The sequence below is a fragment of the Ranitomeya variabilis genome, chromosome 4, assembly GCF_051348905.1.
Source record: "Ranitomeya variabilis isolate aRanVar5 chromosome 4, aRanVar5.hap1, whole genome shotgun sequence".
NCBI classification, from domain to species: Eukaryota; Metazoa; Chordata; class Amphibia; order Anura; family Dendrobatidae; genus Ranitomeya; species Ranitomeya variabilis.
In genome coordinates, this window is record NC_135235.1 from 177,807,486 (window position 1) to 177,826,787 (window position 19,302).

General features: G+C 42.6%; 1 protein-coding gene across 26 annotated transcripts in view; it reads left to right on the forward strand.

The window, feature by feature from the left end:
• Window positions 1-19,302, forward strand: part of KCNMA1 (potassium calcium-activated channel subfamily M alpha 1) — a 1,075,276-nt gene that overhangs the window by 661,977 nt on the left and 393,997 nt on the right. For all 26 annotated transcript variants that reach the window (XM_077259420.1, XM_077259433.1, XM_077259414.1 and 23 more), the window contains exons 7-8: window positions 13,763-13,838; window positions 16,355-16,525. In XM_077259420.1, coding sequence (XP_077115535.1) covers window positions 13,763-13,838; window positions 16,355-16,525 — 247 coding nt within the window. The remainder of the gene's footprint in view (window positions 1-13,762; window positions 13,839-16,354; window positions 16,526-19,302) is intronic.

Genomic DNA, 19,302 nt, shown 5'->3' on the forward strand with positions numbered 1-19,302 from the left:
AACAACTTAGATGCAACTGAAGTGTAGACTTTAAGGTTTAATTAAAGAGCTTGAACAAAAATGTCATATAAAACGTCTAGGAATTGAAATCATTTATTTTTTTACAAATCCTCCTCACTTCATGGACTCAAAAGTAATTGGACAAATTAACTTTACTATAAATAAAATGTTTGTTTTTAATACTTTGTCGAGAATCCTTTAGACACAATAACTGCCTGAAGTTTGGAAGCCATGGACGTCACCAAACACATTTTCCCTTTTTTGATTCTTTGCCAGGGCTTTCCTGCAGCTGAATTCAGTTGCTGCTTGATTGTGGGTCTATGTGCCTTAAGTGTTATCTTAAACATCAGAAATACAGTGGGGAAAAAAGTATTTAGTCAGCCACCAATTGTGCAAGTTCTCCCACTTAAAAAGAAGAGAGAGGCCTGTAATTGACATCATAGGTAGACCACAACTATGAGAGTCAAAATTGAGAAAACAAATCCAGAAAATCACCTTGTCTGATATGGCAAGATTTATTTTGCAAATTATGGTGGAAAATAAGTATTTGGTTATTAACAAAAGTTCATCTCAATGTTTTGCTATATATCCTTTGCTGGCAATGACAGTGGTCAAACGTTTTCTGTAAGTCTTCACAAGATTGGCACACACTGTTGGTGGTATGTTGGCCTATTCCTCCATGCAGATCTTCTCTAGAGCAGCGATGTTTTGGGCCTGTACACCACACAGTAAGAAAAAAGGCTTTTAATGAAATAAAACAATATACACATTTTTTCCATCTTTATTAGTCTGCCATTCCAAATGATGCCCTCGATCTCCTGTAAAAAATGTCAAAATAATAAAGCAACAATATAACATACCTGACCGCTCCCGGCTGTAAATTACTGGTAATTGGTGAATGAATGAAATGATGGGAGCGGAGCTTCAGTGACTAGCGCTGACGTCACCAAAGCTGCGCTCCCTGCCGACCTGAACTAAAATAAACTCTTCAGCATGGGAAAATCATTTCTTTCATTCATTGTTCCCTGCTAGCTGGCAGAGCAGGGGACAATGGATGAAAGCCGCATTCAGCACCACACACAGGGAAACAGCTGCTTACAGCAGCACTGCTTCCCCCACGGCCGGCCGTGCACACGGAGGACAGTGTACACTGTTCTCTATGTGCACGTGTGTGGCACGTTTGGCGGCCTATGTGTCCTGGTAAAAACGGACATGTCTGTGTGTTTTGCACACGGACACACGGTCCGTCAAAACACGCTGAAATGTGCATAGACCCATTCATTTGAATGGGTCTACTTGTGTCAGTGTCTCCGGCACAAAAGTTCAACAGTAAGAGGAAACTATTAAACTAAAACTGTCACTCAAGGAGGATTGCCTACCCCTCCACCACAAAGAAATAAGGAGTATAGAGGGCTGTGAGCTGCTCACGACACAACTTGAGAAAAACCTTTCTTCTCCTTTCTGACCAGGCTGCTGCAGTGTCAGCATGATTCAGCACTCTTCCCAGACACACAGTACACTAAAAAAAAAACTGAAACTAAGCAGACAATCAGAACTTAAATAGAACCTGTCACCAGGTTTTTCCATTATAAAGTATAGCCAGCACCTGGAAGCCCTCTGTTATCGCATACTTGTATACATGTCCCCAATCCCCTCTGCATAACAAGAAAAATAGCTTTTATTATACTCACCTACAGCACGATTCGTTCCAATGGGAGTCACTGGCCTTGATCCAGATTCATGGTACATGGTCCCAGATTCATGATACACGGATCCAGATTCATGGTACATAGATATTCCCCCCTTACAAAGCAGTGTATTTATATGTAACTTTATTCTAGAGGGAAAACAAAAGTCATTCTTTTCAAAAGAAAAACAATTAAAATAATGTAATGTTTAATGCAATTTTTAAAAATAATAAGCATCACAAATCAGCAGATAACAGACATATTTGATGTCCCTATAATAATAATGACCCGCACCTCACAGCTATCAGATTTATGGTGATCCATAAATAGCGAAAAAAATTGTTGTGATTCATTTTTGTTTCTCTATTAAACCCATAAAAAATGTAATTAAAATGTAAGGCTGAGGCTGTGTTTACACATAGCGTGTTTGCTGTTTTTTTTATGCTGCAGTGTATCTTTTATTCTTGTTCCCACTTATTTGATGTAGATAGGTGCAGATAGGATCCTGAGCTTAAAAATGCAACAGCGTTTTTTTTTTTACATTCATTTTCTTCAAGCTCCACGTAGAAGCTTATAGAGAAAAATAACACCAAAACCAAACAGTACAACAGCTTTTATACAGACAGTGGGCAGGAGTTTTCATGAAATCACATCCACTTTGCTTGGTGGACATGTAGGCTGTATTCAGATGTATTTTTTCTACTTTTTTTTTTTTGCACCGAAATTCTGTTGTGCTTAACTGTTAAAGCAAAGTGGATGTGATTTCATGAAAGTTGGAAAGATGAATTTGAACTGTGCAAGGTTGATCCTTTTTTTCTTTAGAGGCTTTTATCTGAAGTCTAGAAAAAAAATGCATGTAAAAAACTGCAGTTACTTTTAAATGCAGAATCAAAGTTTTACTGTACTATATAAAATACTTTAAAAAATCTCTGCTTCACATGTGCACCAAACACGCATCAATTAAGGGGGAATGGCATTAGATATGCAGCAAATATGCAGTAACTAGAGAAGATTGTTACTGCATAGTTTGGTGCGGGATCTGCAGAAAACAAAAAACACATTTCAACATGTGAACACAGCCTTACAGACATCAAAAAGCCAGATGTCATATAATGTAAAAATGAAAACTTTATGGCTGCTATGACTATGAATGAATGAATGAATGAATGAGCAAAAAATAAATCCATAGGTTCCAAGCAGAAATGAGCATGACCCAATCAAAAGCCGTTACTGGGATGACGGAAGGTATGTGCCTCCCATCCAGCCGCCAAGTACCACTAACCTGGACGCTGGTCCGGAGTCCCATGAATTGATCCACTTATGCCTGGTCCAAACTGTCCCAAATACAGAGGACAGTCCTGGATTTAGGTCTACGCCTGCAGTCTCAGGCGTCTCATGAATGTCCCTCACTGCTAGCATCCCTATGACATCTCCTCCTGTGAGGGTAGAAATATATGGTACATGGGTGTGGCTTGGAACAAGGTCACATGATTTGTCCTTCTTCCTATTCCAGAAAGGTTGTGAGGTATTACAGTAGACTTCTCAACTTTGGGTGATCAGACAGGGACTCTTGGCTTATTGTGTGAAGTTTCATTGTATTGCATATCTGCCGTGCCCCAGAATCCTGGTCGTCGCAGTGGTATTGATTTTCTCTCGGGGAAAGTGATGCTATGTTTGGAGTCAGAGAAGGACAACCACATCCAGATATCACAAACATGCAACACATTTCACACTCCAGGCCACCAGGGGGAGCTCTTGCTCCTATTTATTAGGTCACTCCCCACATTAATAAAACTGGTGACCTGTGGGGAAAACCGGTCACAAACCACCCAGATAACCGACATCCTCTGGGAAACCGGAAGATCTGAAATAAAATCCATAGAAATATGCGTCCAAGGCCTCTCAGGGACCGGCAAAGGCAAAAGCAACCTACTAGCATGGGAACAGCAAGGCTTGGCCCGCGCACAAGTCCCACAGGACTGCACAAAAGAACGCACATCCCGTGACAAAGAAGGCCACCAAAAGGACCTACCAAACAAATCTCTGGTACCAAAAATCCCAGGATGGCCAGCCAACACAGAACAATGAACCTCAGAAATCACTTTACTAGTCCATCTATCAGGAACAAACAGTTTCCCCACTGGACAGCGGTCAGGTTTATCAGCCTGAAATTCCTGAAGAACCCGTCGTAAATCAGGGGAGATGGCAGAAAGAATCACCCCTTCCTTCAGAATGCCAACCGGCTCAAGGACCCCAGGAGAATCAGGCAAAAAGCTCCTAGAGAGGACATCAGCCTTAACATTCTTAGAACCCAGAAGATACGAGACCACAAAATCAAAACGGGAGAAAAACAGGGACCATCAGGCCTGTCTAGGATTCAGCCGTTTGGCAGACTCGAGGTAAATCAGATTCTTATGATCGGTCAAGACCACAATACGGTGCTTGGCCCCCTCAAGCCAATGTCGCCACTCCTCAAATGCCCACTTTATAGCCAACAACTCTCGAGTGCCGACATCATAATTGCGTTCCGCAGGCGAAAACTTTTGAGAAAAGAAGGCACACGGTTTCATCAAGGAACCATCAGAATTCCTCTGAGACAAAACGGCCCCTGCCCCAATCTCAGAAGCATCAACCTCAACCTGAAATGGAGGAGAAACATCCGGCTGACGCAACACAGGGGCAGAAGTAAATCGGCGTTTAAGCTCCTGAAAGGCAGAAACAGCCGCCGAGGACCAATTCGTCACATCAGCACCTTTCTTCGTCAAATCGGTCAGGGGTTTAACCACACTGGAGAAGTTGGCAATGAAACGGCGATAAAAATTAGCAAAGCCAAAAATTTCTGAAGGCTCTTCACGGATGTGGGCTGAATCCAATCATGTATGGCCTGAACCTTAACCGGATCCATTTCTATAGATGAGGGAGAAAAAATGAAGCCCAAAAAAGAAACCTTCTGCACTCCAAAGAGGCACTTAGACCCCTTCACAAATAGAGCATTATCACGAAGGATCTGAAATACCATCCTGACCTGTTTCACATGAGACTCCCAATCATCGGAAAAATTCTAAATATCATCCAAATATACAATCATGAATTTATCAAGATAATTCCGAAAGATATCATTCATGAAGGACTGAAACACAGATGGAGCATTAGAGAGCCCGAATGGCATCACAAGGTATTCAAAATGGCCTTCGGGCGTATTAAATGCAGTTTTCCATTCGTCACCCTGCTTAATACGAACAAGATTATAAGCCCCTCGAAGGTCAATCTTAGTAAACCAACTAGCCCCCTTAATCCTGGCAAACAAATCAGAAAGCAAAGGCAAAGGGTATTGGAACTTGACTGTTATCTTATTCAAGAGGCGATAATCAATACAGGGTCTCAAGGAGCCATCCTGTTATGATCCTAGTGGCAAGGATCGCAATTCTGACTAGCTAAGTAACTAAACAGACGACTAGCTCTGGGGAAGTGGTAACTGGATTGACCGCAACCTGATCCTATCCGCACACAACTATAGGTAGCCGAGGAACGTTACCTGAAAATCCTAGATGTCTCTTCACGGCCTGAAAAACTGACTATTCCTAGAGGGAAAGAAAGTCCTCACTTGCCTCAGTGAAATGACCCCAAAGATATAGAATAGCCCCCCACAAATATTAACGGTGAGTTAAGGGGAAAGCACAAACGCAGAGATGAAATAGATTTAGCAAATGAGGCCCGCTAACACTAGATAGCAGAAAATAGGAAGGGAACTGTGCGGTAAATTAAAAACCCTATTCAAAATATCCACGCAGAGATTGCTCGAGCCCCCGCACCAACTAACGGTGCGGCGGAAGCAACTCCGTACCCCAGAGCTTACCAGCAGCAAGAAATCACATATTAGCAAGCTGGACTAAACTCATCATACACAGAAATCATATTGCAGACTGATGAGCAAAAAATAATCAAACAGAACTTAGCTTCTCCAGAAGAGACTGAAAACGAAGATAATCAGGAGTAATCAGAATAGCACTGAATACATAGACAGCCGGCAACAAGTGGAAGTGAAGCAGAGCTAAATAGGAACCTCCCTAGTGAATAACGAGGCAGCTGATCCAGCCACAGACCCGCAGGATAACAAACAAAGCCACCAGGGGGAGCCCAAAAACAAAAGTCACACAATACCACCTGTGACCACTAGAGGGAGCCTGAAAACAGAGTTCACAACACCATCCTTCTTGGCAACAAAAAAAAAACCTGCTCCCAATGGTGAAGAAGATGGCCGAATATGCCCCTTCTCCAAAGACTCCTTAACATAACTCCGCATGGCGGCATGTTCTGGCACAGACAGTTTGAAAAGTCGGCCCTTAGGGAACTTACAGCCTGGAATCAAGTCAATAGCACAATCACAGTCCCTATGCGGTGGAAGGGAACTGGATTTGGGCTCATCGAATACATCCTGGAAATCTGACAAAAACTCAGGAATTTCAGAAGAGGGAGAAGAGGAAATTGACATCAAAGGAACGTCACCATGAACCCCCTGACAACCCCAACTAGTCACAGACATAGATTTCCAATCTAAAACCGGATTATGTACCTGTAACCATGGGAAACCCAGCACAATAGCATCATGCAAATTATGCAACACCAGAAAACGACAATCTTCCTGATGGGCTGGCGCCATGCACATGGTCAGCTGTGTCCAAAACTGAGGTTTATTTTTAGCCAACGGTGTAGCATCAATGCCCCTCAAAGGAATAGGGTCCTGCAAAGGCTGCAAGGGGAAACCACAACTTCTGGCAAATTCTAAGTCCATTAAGTTGAAAGCGGCGCCTGAATCCACAAATGCCATGACAGAAAATGACGATAATGAGCAGATCAGGGTCACAGATAACAGAAATTTAGGTTGTACAGTACTGATGGTAACGGAACTAGCGATTCTCTTTGTACGCTTAGGGCAATCAGAAATAACATGAGCAGAATCGCCGCAGTAAAAACACAACCTATTCTGACATCTGAATCCTTGTCGTTCAGCTCTAGACAAAATCCTATCACACTGCATAGGCTCAGGACTCCGCTCGGAGGACAACGCCATAGTGTGCACAACTCTGCGCTCGCGCAAGCGCCGATCAATCTGAATGGCCAGAGACATAGAATCACTCAGACCAGCAGGCGTGGGGAACCCCACCATAACATCCTTAACGGATTCCGAAAGACCCTTTCTGAAAATTGCCGCCAAGGCATCCTCATTCCATTTAGTCAGCACAGACCATTTTCTAAATTTCTGGCAATACAATTCTGCCGCTTCTTGACCCTGACACAGGGCCAACAAGGTCTTCTCAGCATGATCCACTGAATTAGGTTCATCATACAATAACCCTAGCGCCTGAAAAAAGGTGTCTACATTAAGCAAAGCAGGATTCCCAGATTCCAGGGAAAATGCCCAATCCTGAGGATCACCACGCAGCAGAGAGATGACAATTTTAACCTGCTGAATGGGATCACCAGAGGAACGGGGTTTCAGAGCAAAAAACAGTTTACAGTTATTTTTAAAGCTCAAAAATTTGGACCTGTCCCCAAAAAACAAATCAGGAGTTGGAATTCTAGGCTCTAAAACCAGAGTCTGAACGATATAATCGGAAATACCCTGTACTCTAGCAGCAAGTTGATCCACACAAGAAGCCAATCCCTGGACATCCATGCCAGCGCCAAACTCCTGAGCCACCCAGAGGAAAAGAGGGAAGAAAAGACACAACAGACTACAGAAAAAAAAATGGCTCAGCACTTTTTTTCCCTTCTTCTGAGATGCGATTAACTCATTGTTGGCCAGTTGTACTGTTATGATCTGGTGGCCTAGGAGCAGCATGAGACGTACTCTGGAGAAGGTGGTACCTGTACTGACCGCAGAACCTGAACTTAGCACCGCAACTAGAAGTAGCCGTGGGATGTACCTGACACTCCCTAGACACCTCGTCACAGCCGGAGGACTAAATACCCCTAGAGATAGAAACGGAAAACTATCTTGCCTCAGAGAAAATTCCCAAAGGATAGACAGCCCCCCACAAATATTGACTGTGAGAGGAGAGGGAAAAAACATACGCAGACTGAAATCAGGATTTAGCAAAGGAGGTCGGTCTAGCTAAATAGGACAGAGTACTATGCGGTCAGTATTAAAACACTAGAAAATATCCACCACAGAAAATACAAAATCTCCACATCTAACTAAAGATATGGAGGGTATATCTGCATCTCCAGAGATACCAGATTGGCTGAACAAATCCTTTTACAGACCAAGCTGGACAAGACAAAACATGGAAATGTACTGAACTATAGGCCCACAGCATGTGGACTGCAAAAAACAAAGCCAGAACTTATCTTTGTTGAAATGAACAGCAAAGCAGGAGAGACCAAGCAGGGATGTGAATCCTCCAGGAACAATGGACAACTGGCACTGACTAAAGGGTCAAGCAAGACTAAATAGCCCAGTCAGAATTGCAATAAGTGGACACACCTGATGATCCAAAGACAGCAGCGCTACCACTTATAACCACCGGAGGGAGCCCAAGAGCAGAATTCACAACAGGAAAGTTAGTTAGTTGCTGGCTGAGATCCGCTCACTGAGTTGGTCCCTGACACGGGTGGGATCCTGTCAGAGATTGAAGGAGAAGGACACTGAGCTGTGCATGCCCTCAGAGCTGCAACTCCTAGAAAGAGACATTGAAGGCAGAACTGTATTGCAGCGAGCATGCAAGGAAGTCGTAGCAAAGGAGTTGATACCAGAAGGGGACCAGCCCTACACAGGCTGCCTCCTTCTGAGGCGCAGAAGCCCGGTAGCCGGAACACCGAGGGAGTAACAACCTTTATGCCTTGCTCCAGAGACCGGCAGGACAGCTAATTTCATGTTACCTGTCCGCCCTACATCCAGGAGGCACGGTGGCACCCCTTAGAGGCTGGGGCGTGATAGAGTCCCTATAAACCGCTTCAAGCCACCAGTCATATGAGTTTGTCCTATCCTATATGGGGGACAGAGAGAGAGACATTGCATCTGTGAGGATCTTATGTGAAGCCTTAGACAGTAAGGAACTACAACACCTTGGCGCTAGAGGAAGGATACTGATTTCCACCTGGGCAAGGGGACTCTGGACTTGCCTCCAAACCGGCTGGACTCTGCCTGCCCTGTGATCTGGTACTCTGGACTGTGGATGCTGAAGTCTTCAGTAAAGGTAAAGAGACTGCAGCCTTGTGTCCTCGTTCTTCTCTGCGCCTCTCATCATACCACCATCTACACACTGGGAAGCCCTGGGGATATACTTCACCTGTGGCAATGTATACAATCTAGCTGCCATAACATCACCCCAGCGGACCCCTTAAAGCAGCGTCGGTCACCCTGACCGAATACCACAGGTGGCATCACGAACATTCCCCTTAAAGACCTCTCCCTTTTACACGGACGTCCAAAGGCCATGGACCGGGTCAGCCACCGTGACATCCCTCTGTGAACCGAAGGACCCGGTACCGAGTACCCCACGGCCCCATGGTAGCGATCCATATCTACATGCTTGAATTGCTTTTATTACACATTATTGCAAAAATAAACTGAATTAAGAAATGTTAAGGTCCTAATCGTACTGCGCTATTAAAAAATGTATACCTTGGATTTTATTATGTTGTTATGTCCCAAACATATGATAGATTGGAGAAATATCATAGATTTATAGTTTCAAATCTATTTAACTCTTCAAAAACGTGAAAATACGTGAACAAACATGTCCATGGGCCCAAGAAATTATTTTGCTGCATTTGTGTCCTAAGTACATGCGATACTAATCACATGCTTTATTGAAGCATTTCTCCTTGTGGAGACTGACTAGCCAGCCCTGGCATGCATGAGCGAGGAGACTTAAATGCCATGCATGCTTGTCTGGGAAATGAAATATGCAAATTGCCTCTTCAGAGAGGACCGACGCTGCTTAGCGGTCCACTGGGGATGATGTGATGGCAGCTAGATGGTATACCTTCCCACAGGTGAAGTGTATTTCCAGGGCTTCCCAGAGTGTAGATAGTGGATGGTGGATGATGTAAGGCACAGTGAATAACGAGGACACAAGGTTGCAGTCTCTTTACCTTTTACTGAAGGCTTCAGCATCCACAGTCCAGGGTACAGACTGCAGGGTAGGCAGAGTCCGGCCGGTCTGAAGGCAAATCCAGAGTTCCCTTATCCTGGTGGAAATCAGTAGCCTTCCTCTAGCACCTGTGTGTTGTAGTACCTCCCTGCTGAGCTTCTCGGTAAGGTCCTCACAACTGATGTTGGTGTTCTAGATGTTATTTCTTTTTCTCTCTGTCCCCCAGATGGTAAGGATAGGACAAACCCGTATGACTGATGGCCTGAGGCTTTTTACAGGGGCCCTACGATGCCCCAGCCCCCACAAGTTGCCACCGTGCCTCCTGGGTGTAAGGTCGGGCAGCTAACGTGGAATTAACTGTCCTGCCGGTCTCTGAAGCAAGGCTTGGAGACAATTGCTTCCTCAGTGTTCCGGCCACCGGCTTCTGCGCCTCAGAAGGAGGCAGCCTTTTACAGGACAGAACTCATTCTGGTTTCCTCTCCTTTTGCAATGACTTTGTTTCTCACCCTCCGCAATACAATTCTCTTTTGTGTCCTTTCTTAGGATGCTGCCGCACGTGGGGCAGGTGCAGCTCCGTGACCTTCCGTCTAGGCCTCTGACAGGATCCCACCCCTGTCAGGGACCTCTCTGTCTGCAACTCTGTGATGTTCCTCCTTCCCCTCTGTCTGCCTGACAGGGTACTGCCTGGGTGAAGCCCAGTCAGCGTCTGCCTAACTTCCTATCCAGCCCACCAGTTTTACCCAAATGTGAGGAGTGCACTAATAGATAGGAGCGTAGCTCCCCCTGGTGGCCTGGAGAGTGAAGTGTGTTGTGTTGTTTGTGATACCTGGTAAGGTGATCTCCTTTAGTGCCTTCAGACGTAATGTTCTAAACTTCTGTGAAGCATCTGGGGGTTCAAGGTGCTCAGTGCACATCTAGATAAGTTCCCTAAGGGGTCTAGTTTCCAAAAAGGTGTCACTTGTTGGGGGTTTCCACTGTTTAGGCACATAGGGGGCTCTCCAAATGTGACATGGTGACTGCTAATTCTTCCAGCAAATTTTACATTCGAAAAGTGAAATGCCGCTCCTTCCCTTCTGAGCCCTGCCTTGTGCCCAAACAGTAGATTTCGCCCACATATGGGGTATCAACATGCTCAGGAGAAATTGCACAACAAAATTTATGGTCCATTTTTTCCTGTTACCCCTGAGAAAGTAAAAAAAAATAGGTCTAATGGAAAATTTTAGTGAAAGAAAAAAAAATTAGGTCTAAAGAAAATTTTGGTGAAAGAAAAGTAAATGTTTATTTTTTTTCCCACATTCCCAAAATTCCTGTGAAGCACCTGAATGCACTTCTTGAATGCAGTTTTGAGTACCTTGAGGGGTGCAGTTTTTAAAATGGTGTCATTTTTTGGGTATTTTCTGTTATATAGGCCATCAAAGTCACTTCAAATGTGAGGTGGTCCCTAAAAAATTTTTTTTAAAAATTTTGTTGTAAAAATGAGAAATCACTAGTCAACTTTTATCCCTTATAACTTCCTAATAAAAAAAAATGTTTCCAAAATTGTTCTGATGTAAAGTAGACATGTGGGAAATGTTATTTATTAACTATTTTGTGCAATAGGACTCTTTGATTTAAGGGTATAAAAATGAGTTTAAAAATTGCAAAATTTTCAAAATTTTTCGCCAAATTTCCATTTTTGCTTAACAAATAAACGCGTCATATCAAATTATTTTACTACTATCATAAAGTACAGTATGTCACAATAAAACAGATTATCAGAATCTCAAACCAGAATCAACACCGTGTCTGCAAATTGAGATTCTGGTTTGGCAAAGCTCATTAAAGGATTGATATTGACTTTTAGGATTGCTACTTCCAATAGGTGGCACCAGAGTTATACAGTGCCTTGCGAAAGTATTCGGCCCCCTGGAACTTTTCAACCTTTTCCCGCATATCATGTTTCAAACATAAAGATACCATCTGTAAATTTTTGGTGAAGAATCAACAACAAGTGGAACACAATTGGGAAGTTGAACGAAATTTATTGGTTATTTTAAATTTTTGTGGAAATTCAAAAACCAAAAAGTGGGGCGTGCAATATTATTCGGCCCCTTTAACGTAATACTTTGTTGTGACACCTATTCCTGCGATTACAGCTGCAAGTCACTTGGGGTATGTCTCTATCAGTTTTGTACATTGAGAGACTGAAATTCTTGCCCATTCTTCCTTGGCAAACAGCTCGAGCTCAGTGAGGTTTGATGGAGATCGTTTGTGAACAACAGTTTTCAGCTCTTTCCACAGATTCTCAATTGGATTGAGGTCTGGACTTTGTCTTGGCCATTCTAACACCTGAATACGTTTATTTGTGAACCATTCCATTGTAGATTTTGCTTTATGTTTGGGATCATTGTCTTGTTGGCAGACAAATCTCCATCCCAGTCTCAAGTCTTTTGCAGACTCCAACAGGTTTTCTTCAAGAATGGTCCTGTATTTGGCTCCATCCATCTTCCCATCAATTTTAACCATCTTCCCTGTCCCTGCTGAAGAAAAGCAGGCCCAAACCATTATGCTGCCACCACCATGTTTGACAATGGGGATGGTATGTTCAGGGTGATGAGCTATGTTGCCTTTACGCCTAACATATCGTTTGGCATTGTTGCCAAAAGTTCGATTTTGGTTTCATCTGACCAGAGGACCTCCTTCCACATGTTTGGTTTGTCTCCCAGGTGGCTTGTTGCAAACTTTAAATGACACTTTTTATGGATATCTTTGAGAAATGCCTTTCTTCTTGCCACTCTTCCATAAAGGCCAGATTTGTGCAGTGTACGACAAATTTTGTGCTCTGGACAGACTGTCCCACCTCATCTGTAGATCTCTGCAGTTCATCCAGAGTGATCATGGGCCTCTTGGCTGTATCTCTGATCAGTCTTCTCCTTCCTTGTTTGAGATGAAAGTTTAGAGGGACGGCCGGGTCTTGGTAGATTTGCAGTGATATGATATTCGACTCGACTTGATTACACACAGATGAATTATATTTATCATCATTAGGCATTTAGGACAACATTGGATCATTCAGAGATCCACAATGAACTTCTGGAGTGAGTTTGCTGCACTGAAAGTAAAGGGGCCGAATAATATTGCACGCCCAACTTTTCAGTTTTTGAATTTCCACAAAAATTTAAAATAACCAATAAATTTCATTCAACTTTACAATTGTGTTCCACTTGTTGATGCTTCACCAAAAATGTACATTTGGTATCTTTATGTTTGAAACATGCTTTCGCAAGGCACTGTAGTCCTCTTTCTCTCTGGAGATAATTTGTATATTGAAAAATTACATACATTTTATTTCGGAATAGAGTTGGGATGATTACATTATTAAGCAGTTAGAACACGTTGTAACCAACTGTTCATGTGTGGCTGTACTTTTCCGTTATCTTAATACACTTTTATATCCTTATATTCCTATAAGATGTACATCGTCCTGATGCGGAATAATATGGAATGGAATACAGCTGCTTGCTTATCTCTTGCCCTCTGGACTGGCATTGCTTGGGTGTTTACTGCAGCAGAGCAGGCTTAGTGAGAAGCCACGAATCCGGATTTTCCCCAGATGTTGGCTGCAGCTTAAAGCACACTATTTTTTTTATATACTAATCGAATCAAAATATAGAGACTGGAAAAATACACATTGTAAAGTCAGAAATTAGGAATTCAAGGGTATTTGAATTTGGAAAGATATATTTTGAATTGGTAATGTATATTTTGTAATGTAATTCTTACATTAAAATCTGATGTAGACGTTGATCTACCCTCCCACCTAAAGACCCAAACACTCAGTCATATAACAGCTCCATAAAAGCTTAGTTATACCAAAGAGAAATGGTAATCAAGATAAATTTCACAGATGTCAGATTGTGCATTTTGCGCCATGTAGAAAATATTTAAATTGTTTCACGTGTTTGATACATCTGTTGTTTTTTGTTTCTTTTTTAGTAATTCCATCAAGCTGGTAAACCTTTGCTCCATTTTTATCAGTACATGGCTGACAGCTGCGGGTTTTATTCATTTAGTAAGTTTGTTTTTTAATATTTCTTAAACCTTGGCTTAACTTTATATGACATAGTAAACATTTTTTATTGTTAAAGAAGGAGAGAAGCGATAATCTAAAAACACTATAACCCAGAGGTGTATCTAGGGTTTCTGACACCCAGGGCAAGAGTTCAGTTTGGCGCCCCCCTCCCAGGACATATGCGATTTGCACACTTAGTCATGCACCCATGTGCTCCTCTCCCTAATGCTCTCAATATTCAGTGAAAAACTGAGAGAAGCAGGAAGAGAAGCTCGTTATCACAAGACCACAAGTATGAAAGTCACATATGAGTGAAGTGTCCATGTGATGACTACTGGAACCTGCAGAGCTGAATCCTGACATTGCAGCTTCTGAATTCTCTCAACTAATGCACTGCGCACTTTTAGGATTCTCCCTTGCCGGTGGACGGTAATGTCAGCACAAGCATGTGATTTGTATACTTCTGAACACATTCCGACGAGACGTGCCCGGCCTCGCTCAGTTCATTTTCATTGAGTGGGGCCACACATGTCTAGTCAGCATGTAACCGCATGTATGTAAATCGCCAGCACGAGAGAATCCTGACAGCGTGCAGTGCACACTGTGAGAATCCAGAAGCCTGCAGCCACAAAGAATGTCTTCACACTGACCTCTCCTTTCCATACCGGCCCCCTCTTCACACTGTCCTCTCATACTGTGTCCCCCCTATAGGGCCCAGTATTTATACTGTACTCTATCATCACACTCCCCCTTCCTGGTATACTGGCCCCTCCTGGCTGTGCCCTTACACTGTCCCTCTATGCTACGCCCCCACTACTCAGTTTCTATTCTGTGCCCACTCACTTTTCTCCCCCCATATTGTCTCATCACACTATTTCCCTCCCTCCTCATACTGTTTCCTCTCACATCCCCCTTTTCACCGTACTGTCTCCTCATATATTTACCCCCTCACTTTCTATACTGCCTGCTCACCTGACTCCCCATACTGTGTCTGCACACATCCCATCACCCTCATACATATTTCCTCATACATGCCCTCATTCCCCTGTACTGTTTCCTCATATATGCCCCCATCTCCCCCTTTGCTGTTCATTTTGTGTCCTCAAATCTCCCACACACATTAAATCCCCCATCTCCACTCCAAATCTCCCCACACATTAAATCCTCCATCCCCACTTCAATTCAACCCCACACAATAAATCCCCCTTTCCCCACACAGCCCCTTATCACCCCATCTCCTGATCCCCCCACAGCCCCTCATCAAACCCATCTCCCCCTCAGCCCCTCATCACCCCCACACAGCCCCTCATCATCCCCCCATTCCCCACACAGCCCCTCATCATCCCCCCATTCCCCACAGCCCCTCATCATCCCCCATTCCCCACAAAGGCCCTCATCATCCCCCATTCCCCACAAAGGCCCTCATCACTCCGCTTCTCCACAGAGCCCCCTCATCATCCCCCCATTCCCCATAGGCCCTCATTATCACCCACACAGCCTCTCATCCCCTTATTCCCCACACAGCCCCTCATCATCCACTACACAGCACCTCATCATCATTCCCCCATTCCCCACACAGCCTCTCATCATCCACTACACAGCCCCTCATCATTAACCCTCCATTTCCCACACAGTTTCTCATCATCCACTACAGAGCCCCTCATCATTAACCCTCCATTTCCCACACAGCCTCTCATCATCCACTACACAGCCCCTCATCATTATCCCTCCATTCCGCACACAGCCTCTCATCATCCACTACACAGCCCCTCATCATCATCCCCCCATTCCCCACACACCTTGGTAATCTCCTCACACAGCTGCATGCTGCAGACCCTCAGTCCTCTCCTCACACAGCTCCATCAGCCTCAGCAGCTTCCTGCTATCTTCACTGGACTGAAGGAGGCCCCGCCCCTTCCGGTGACACCATTACCTCCCGAAATCACCTCCATTCTAGTCACTGCAGTCAGATGTTCAATTGTACTGGTGTCGGTAAGATACGAGTACAATTGAATACTGGGAGCCAGCACGCTGCAACTTCTCTGTGCCGGCTGTCAACTTAACAGTCGGCACAGAGAACAGCTGCCAGGGGAGACACTGCGGACCGCTACATTAGGCGGCCTGACTGCGCCCCCCTGCCAGCTGCGTCCAGGGCACATGCCTCTGCTGTCCCCCCCTAGATACGCCACTGCTATAACCTCATTACGGCCCTGATTTGTACAAACTAAGTTGACAATATACATCAACTTTTGTGCCATACCATAGTTGACATTCATCCCCTTGTAACAAGTACAGTTATGAAACAAAAACTACTCTAGTCAGAAGCTCCTTTTGCTGCTTAGACTTTCTGATTCCACAAGTAAAGTTAAGTGATCTGGATGTTGCTTTCTAATGATTGCTAATCTTTACTTTTTTTCTATAATATTTTGTTGCCAATATTTTTCCTCCCATATTCCTTTCCTACTGTCATTTTTTATATATTTAAGTTGCATTACTAATACAAGTTTTCTGTACAGGTGGAAAACTCTGGAGACCCATGGGATGATTTTCGAAACTCGCAGAGCATCTCATATTGGGAATGCGTTTATCTTCTTATGGTGACCATGTCTACTGTAGGATATGGAGATGTTTATGCAAAAACCACTCTTGGCCGACTCTTCATGGTCTTCTTTATTCTCGGCGGTTTGGTAAACAGAATTTAATTTTTTCAGTATCATTTTTTTGGCTTATAGCTGCATAAAGCTATGCAGAGCAAATTGAACCCTCCTTACAAATGATATTCAGAAGTGAAATATGCATCACATAACAAGTTAAAACTTTTAAAAAGGACTATATACAATGGCACAATTTTTATAGCTGACCTGAACAAAGTAAGACAGAAAAATATAGGATAGATAGATAGATAAATAGATAGATAGATAGATAGATAGATATTACATAGACAGGTCGATTTTAGTAATCAAGTTCTCCTATTAGGACAACTCTAGATATGTCTTCCAAATATATGAATGCATTTTCAATGGGTCTGCCTATTTGTGCTGCCCATGGTTTTGCAGTGCATGAGTCAGCTAGCAAGTTTATTTTAATGACAAATAATGAAATACAGTAAGGTGGTTGGCATTCTGGAAATAAAGGTGTATTTTAGAACCAAAAGCACTGTACCTGGTCATTCGTATTTAGCTAAATATATATTTATTTTTTTTAGCCAAAACTAAGAGAGATCTGCAAAGTCTATTCCTTATTCATGTTTACGAGCAGAAGTATGCATACATTCACCAGAGTATAGTTTTTTTATAATATCTTTTTAAACATTTGATTATATCTTTTCTGAGTGTCAACAGAAAATATTATAACAATATTACTAAAATTCTGTGTATATAATTATAATAAATTTACCCTTCAAGCTTAACTTGCACTTTGTAAGGTCAGTTGTGGGAATCTGTGCTACTTTTATAGCAGATTTGGGGTGTTTTTTTAACTATAGATTTTATTTTACTCAAAATGCCAATTGCTATCGTTCTGTAGTACATCAGAGATGACTTATTTGCTTCATAATGTTGGTACCATTTATCATCACTGTGGGAGATAGAAGTGAGTGATAGAAAAGAAGGCATAGACTCAAGAGGCAACAAACAGCATAAGAATCTTTCCCAGAACATACTTGTTGTTGGCGATTACTTGTTTTGTTTCAAAATCTTGAAACCAATGTAAGGGGATATTTATGAAGACTGGTGTACTTTCTGCCAGTTTTAATAAAAAGTGTGCTGGTGTAAAATACAGCAGATTTATTAAAAGTTCCATGCCTTTGAATAAATCTGGCCCATTGTTTGCTGAGCATGCGCCAATTGAAACAACTGTATGTCAGATTTAGGCTGTACTATAGTTTACATCACGTGAAAATTTCAAAAGTCACAATGATGTCATACATGTGGCATGCATCATAATTTGTTTTATGCCAGAAGCTGATGTCAACACAATAAATAACCCCCAGGGAGTGGGAGAAAGAATATGGCAAATGTGCAAAATAATTAAAGTTTTAGTGCTTGAAGATAGATCAACTTGGGACCATCAACTTCTTCAACATAGATGTCTTTGAGAAGAAAAGCTTTAACAAAGGAAGGAGAGAACTGTAGGCGTTGCTTAAATTTATGAATGAGGTTTGTCTAGAAAGATGGCAACTCCAGTGTAGCTTTAATATTTTGGACATGCCGGTTCCCTGTAAAGTTTACTAAACAAGATAGAAATTTGAAAAAGCCTACCTAGTGAATTCTACTTACTTGTTCTTTGACATTTGGAATAAAATTTATCATACTGTGTCTGATGCGCAGTTGTCACTTTATAAAATTTTTAGCGTAACCTCACATTGGATGAGGATCCTTGCTCTGCAGGTTTTCATGCTATATTTACAAAATATATAAAGGGGTTGTCCAATCTAAGACAAAAGGTTTGCAGCCTGCTGAATTGTGATGTTGAGCGATCTACACACTGTCAACTTTTCTCTTTATTCCTTATGCGGGTGGGAGGTCATGTGACCACATGTAGCCAATTTACATAGTTATGGTCACTTGTTGACAGGACTTCTGTACTTCTGTCATTTCTCTTCCATTGAGAGAAGCCAGATGAGACTAATCGGCGCGTGACCGGAAGTGTGCAAATCACTTACATGCATTCACATGATAGCCCGAAAGTGTACTCATCAGCAGTTGACGTCTGCAGACTTATTTTTGGGGGTTGGACATCCCTATTAATCAATGTATCAATTATATACAGTTTGTTGTTAAGTGAAATGTGTGCTAATTATGTTCTTTGGGCTTCATTTGTATTGAGCAACACTTGTGCCACAATCATATGTTCCAAAAATAGGCCATTTTCTAGAGGCGGTTGTGAGTCCCAATGATGCTCATGATCCTATAGAATCTATACTGTAGTGTTGGGACAGCTAGATTGCTCACGTGTGCCCTTTCTAGATATAGGACACAGCTTTGTACTGGCTTCTCGTAAGCAGTTAGTTAAGAGATTATTTTTGTTTACTGAGTGAAACATTACTGTATACTGGAGTGGCGGATCCTCGTCTCTTCAGTACGTGTTTAAGTAAACAAATGCTAATGTACTGGTGAAAATATTTTTTTGAGGTTTCAGACTACCCCCTCTCTGCTTATTACCCCTTTTTGTCATCCCATGGTCCCTTATTATTCCAACAAACAATATGAATTAACTCTGGGTCAAAGTATTGGCAGATTGGAGGTTATCCATCACAGCGATGCATCTGGTTTACTTTGTTGCTTCACAAATGGAAAGGAAATTATATTAACAAGTTATTACTTGTATCATCTGGTCCATACTTTCCGGTTCAGTTGTCTACCCCAATAATTCCTTGTCACCTAATACCTTACTTCATTCATAATGTTCTGCAGGTGTGGGGTGGTGACATTCACACTCTTGTCAATAAAATTCATATGCAGGT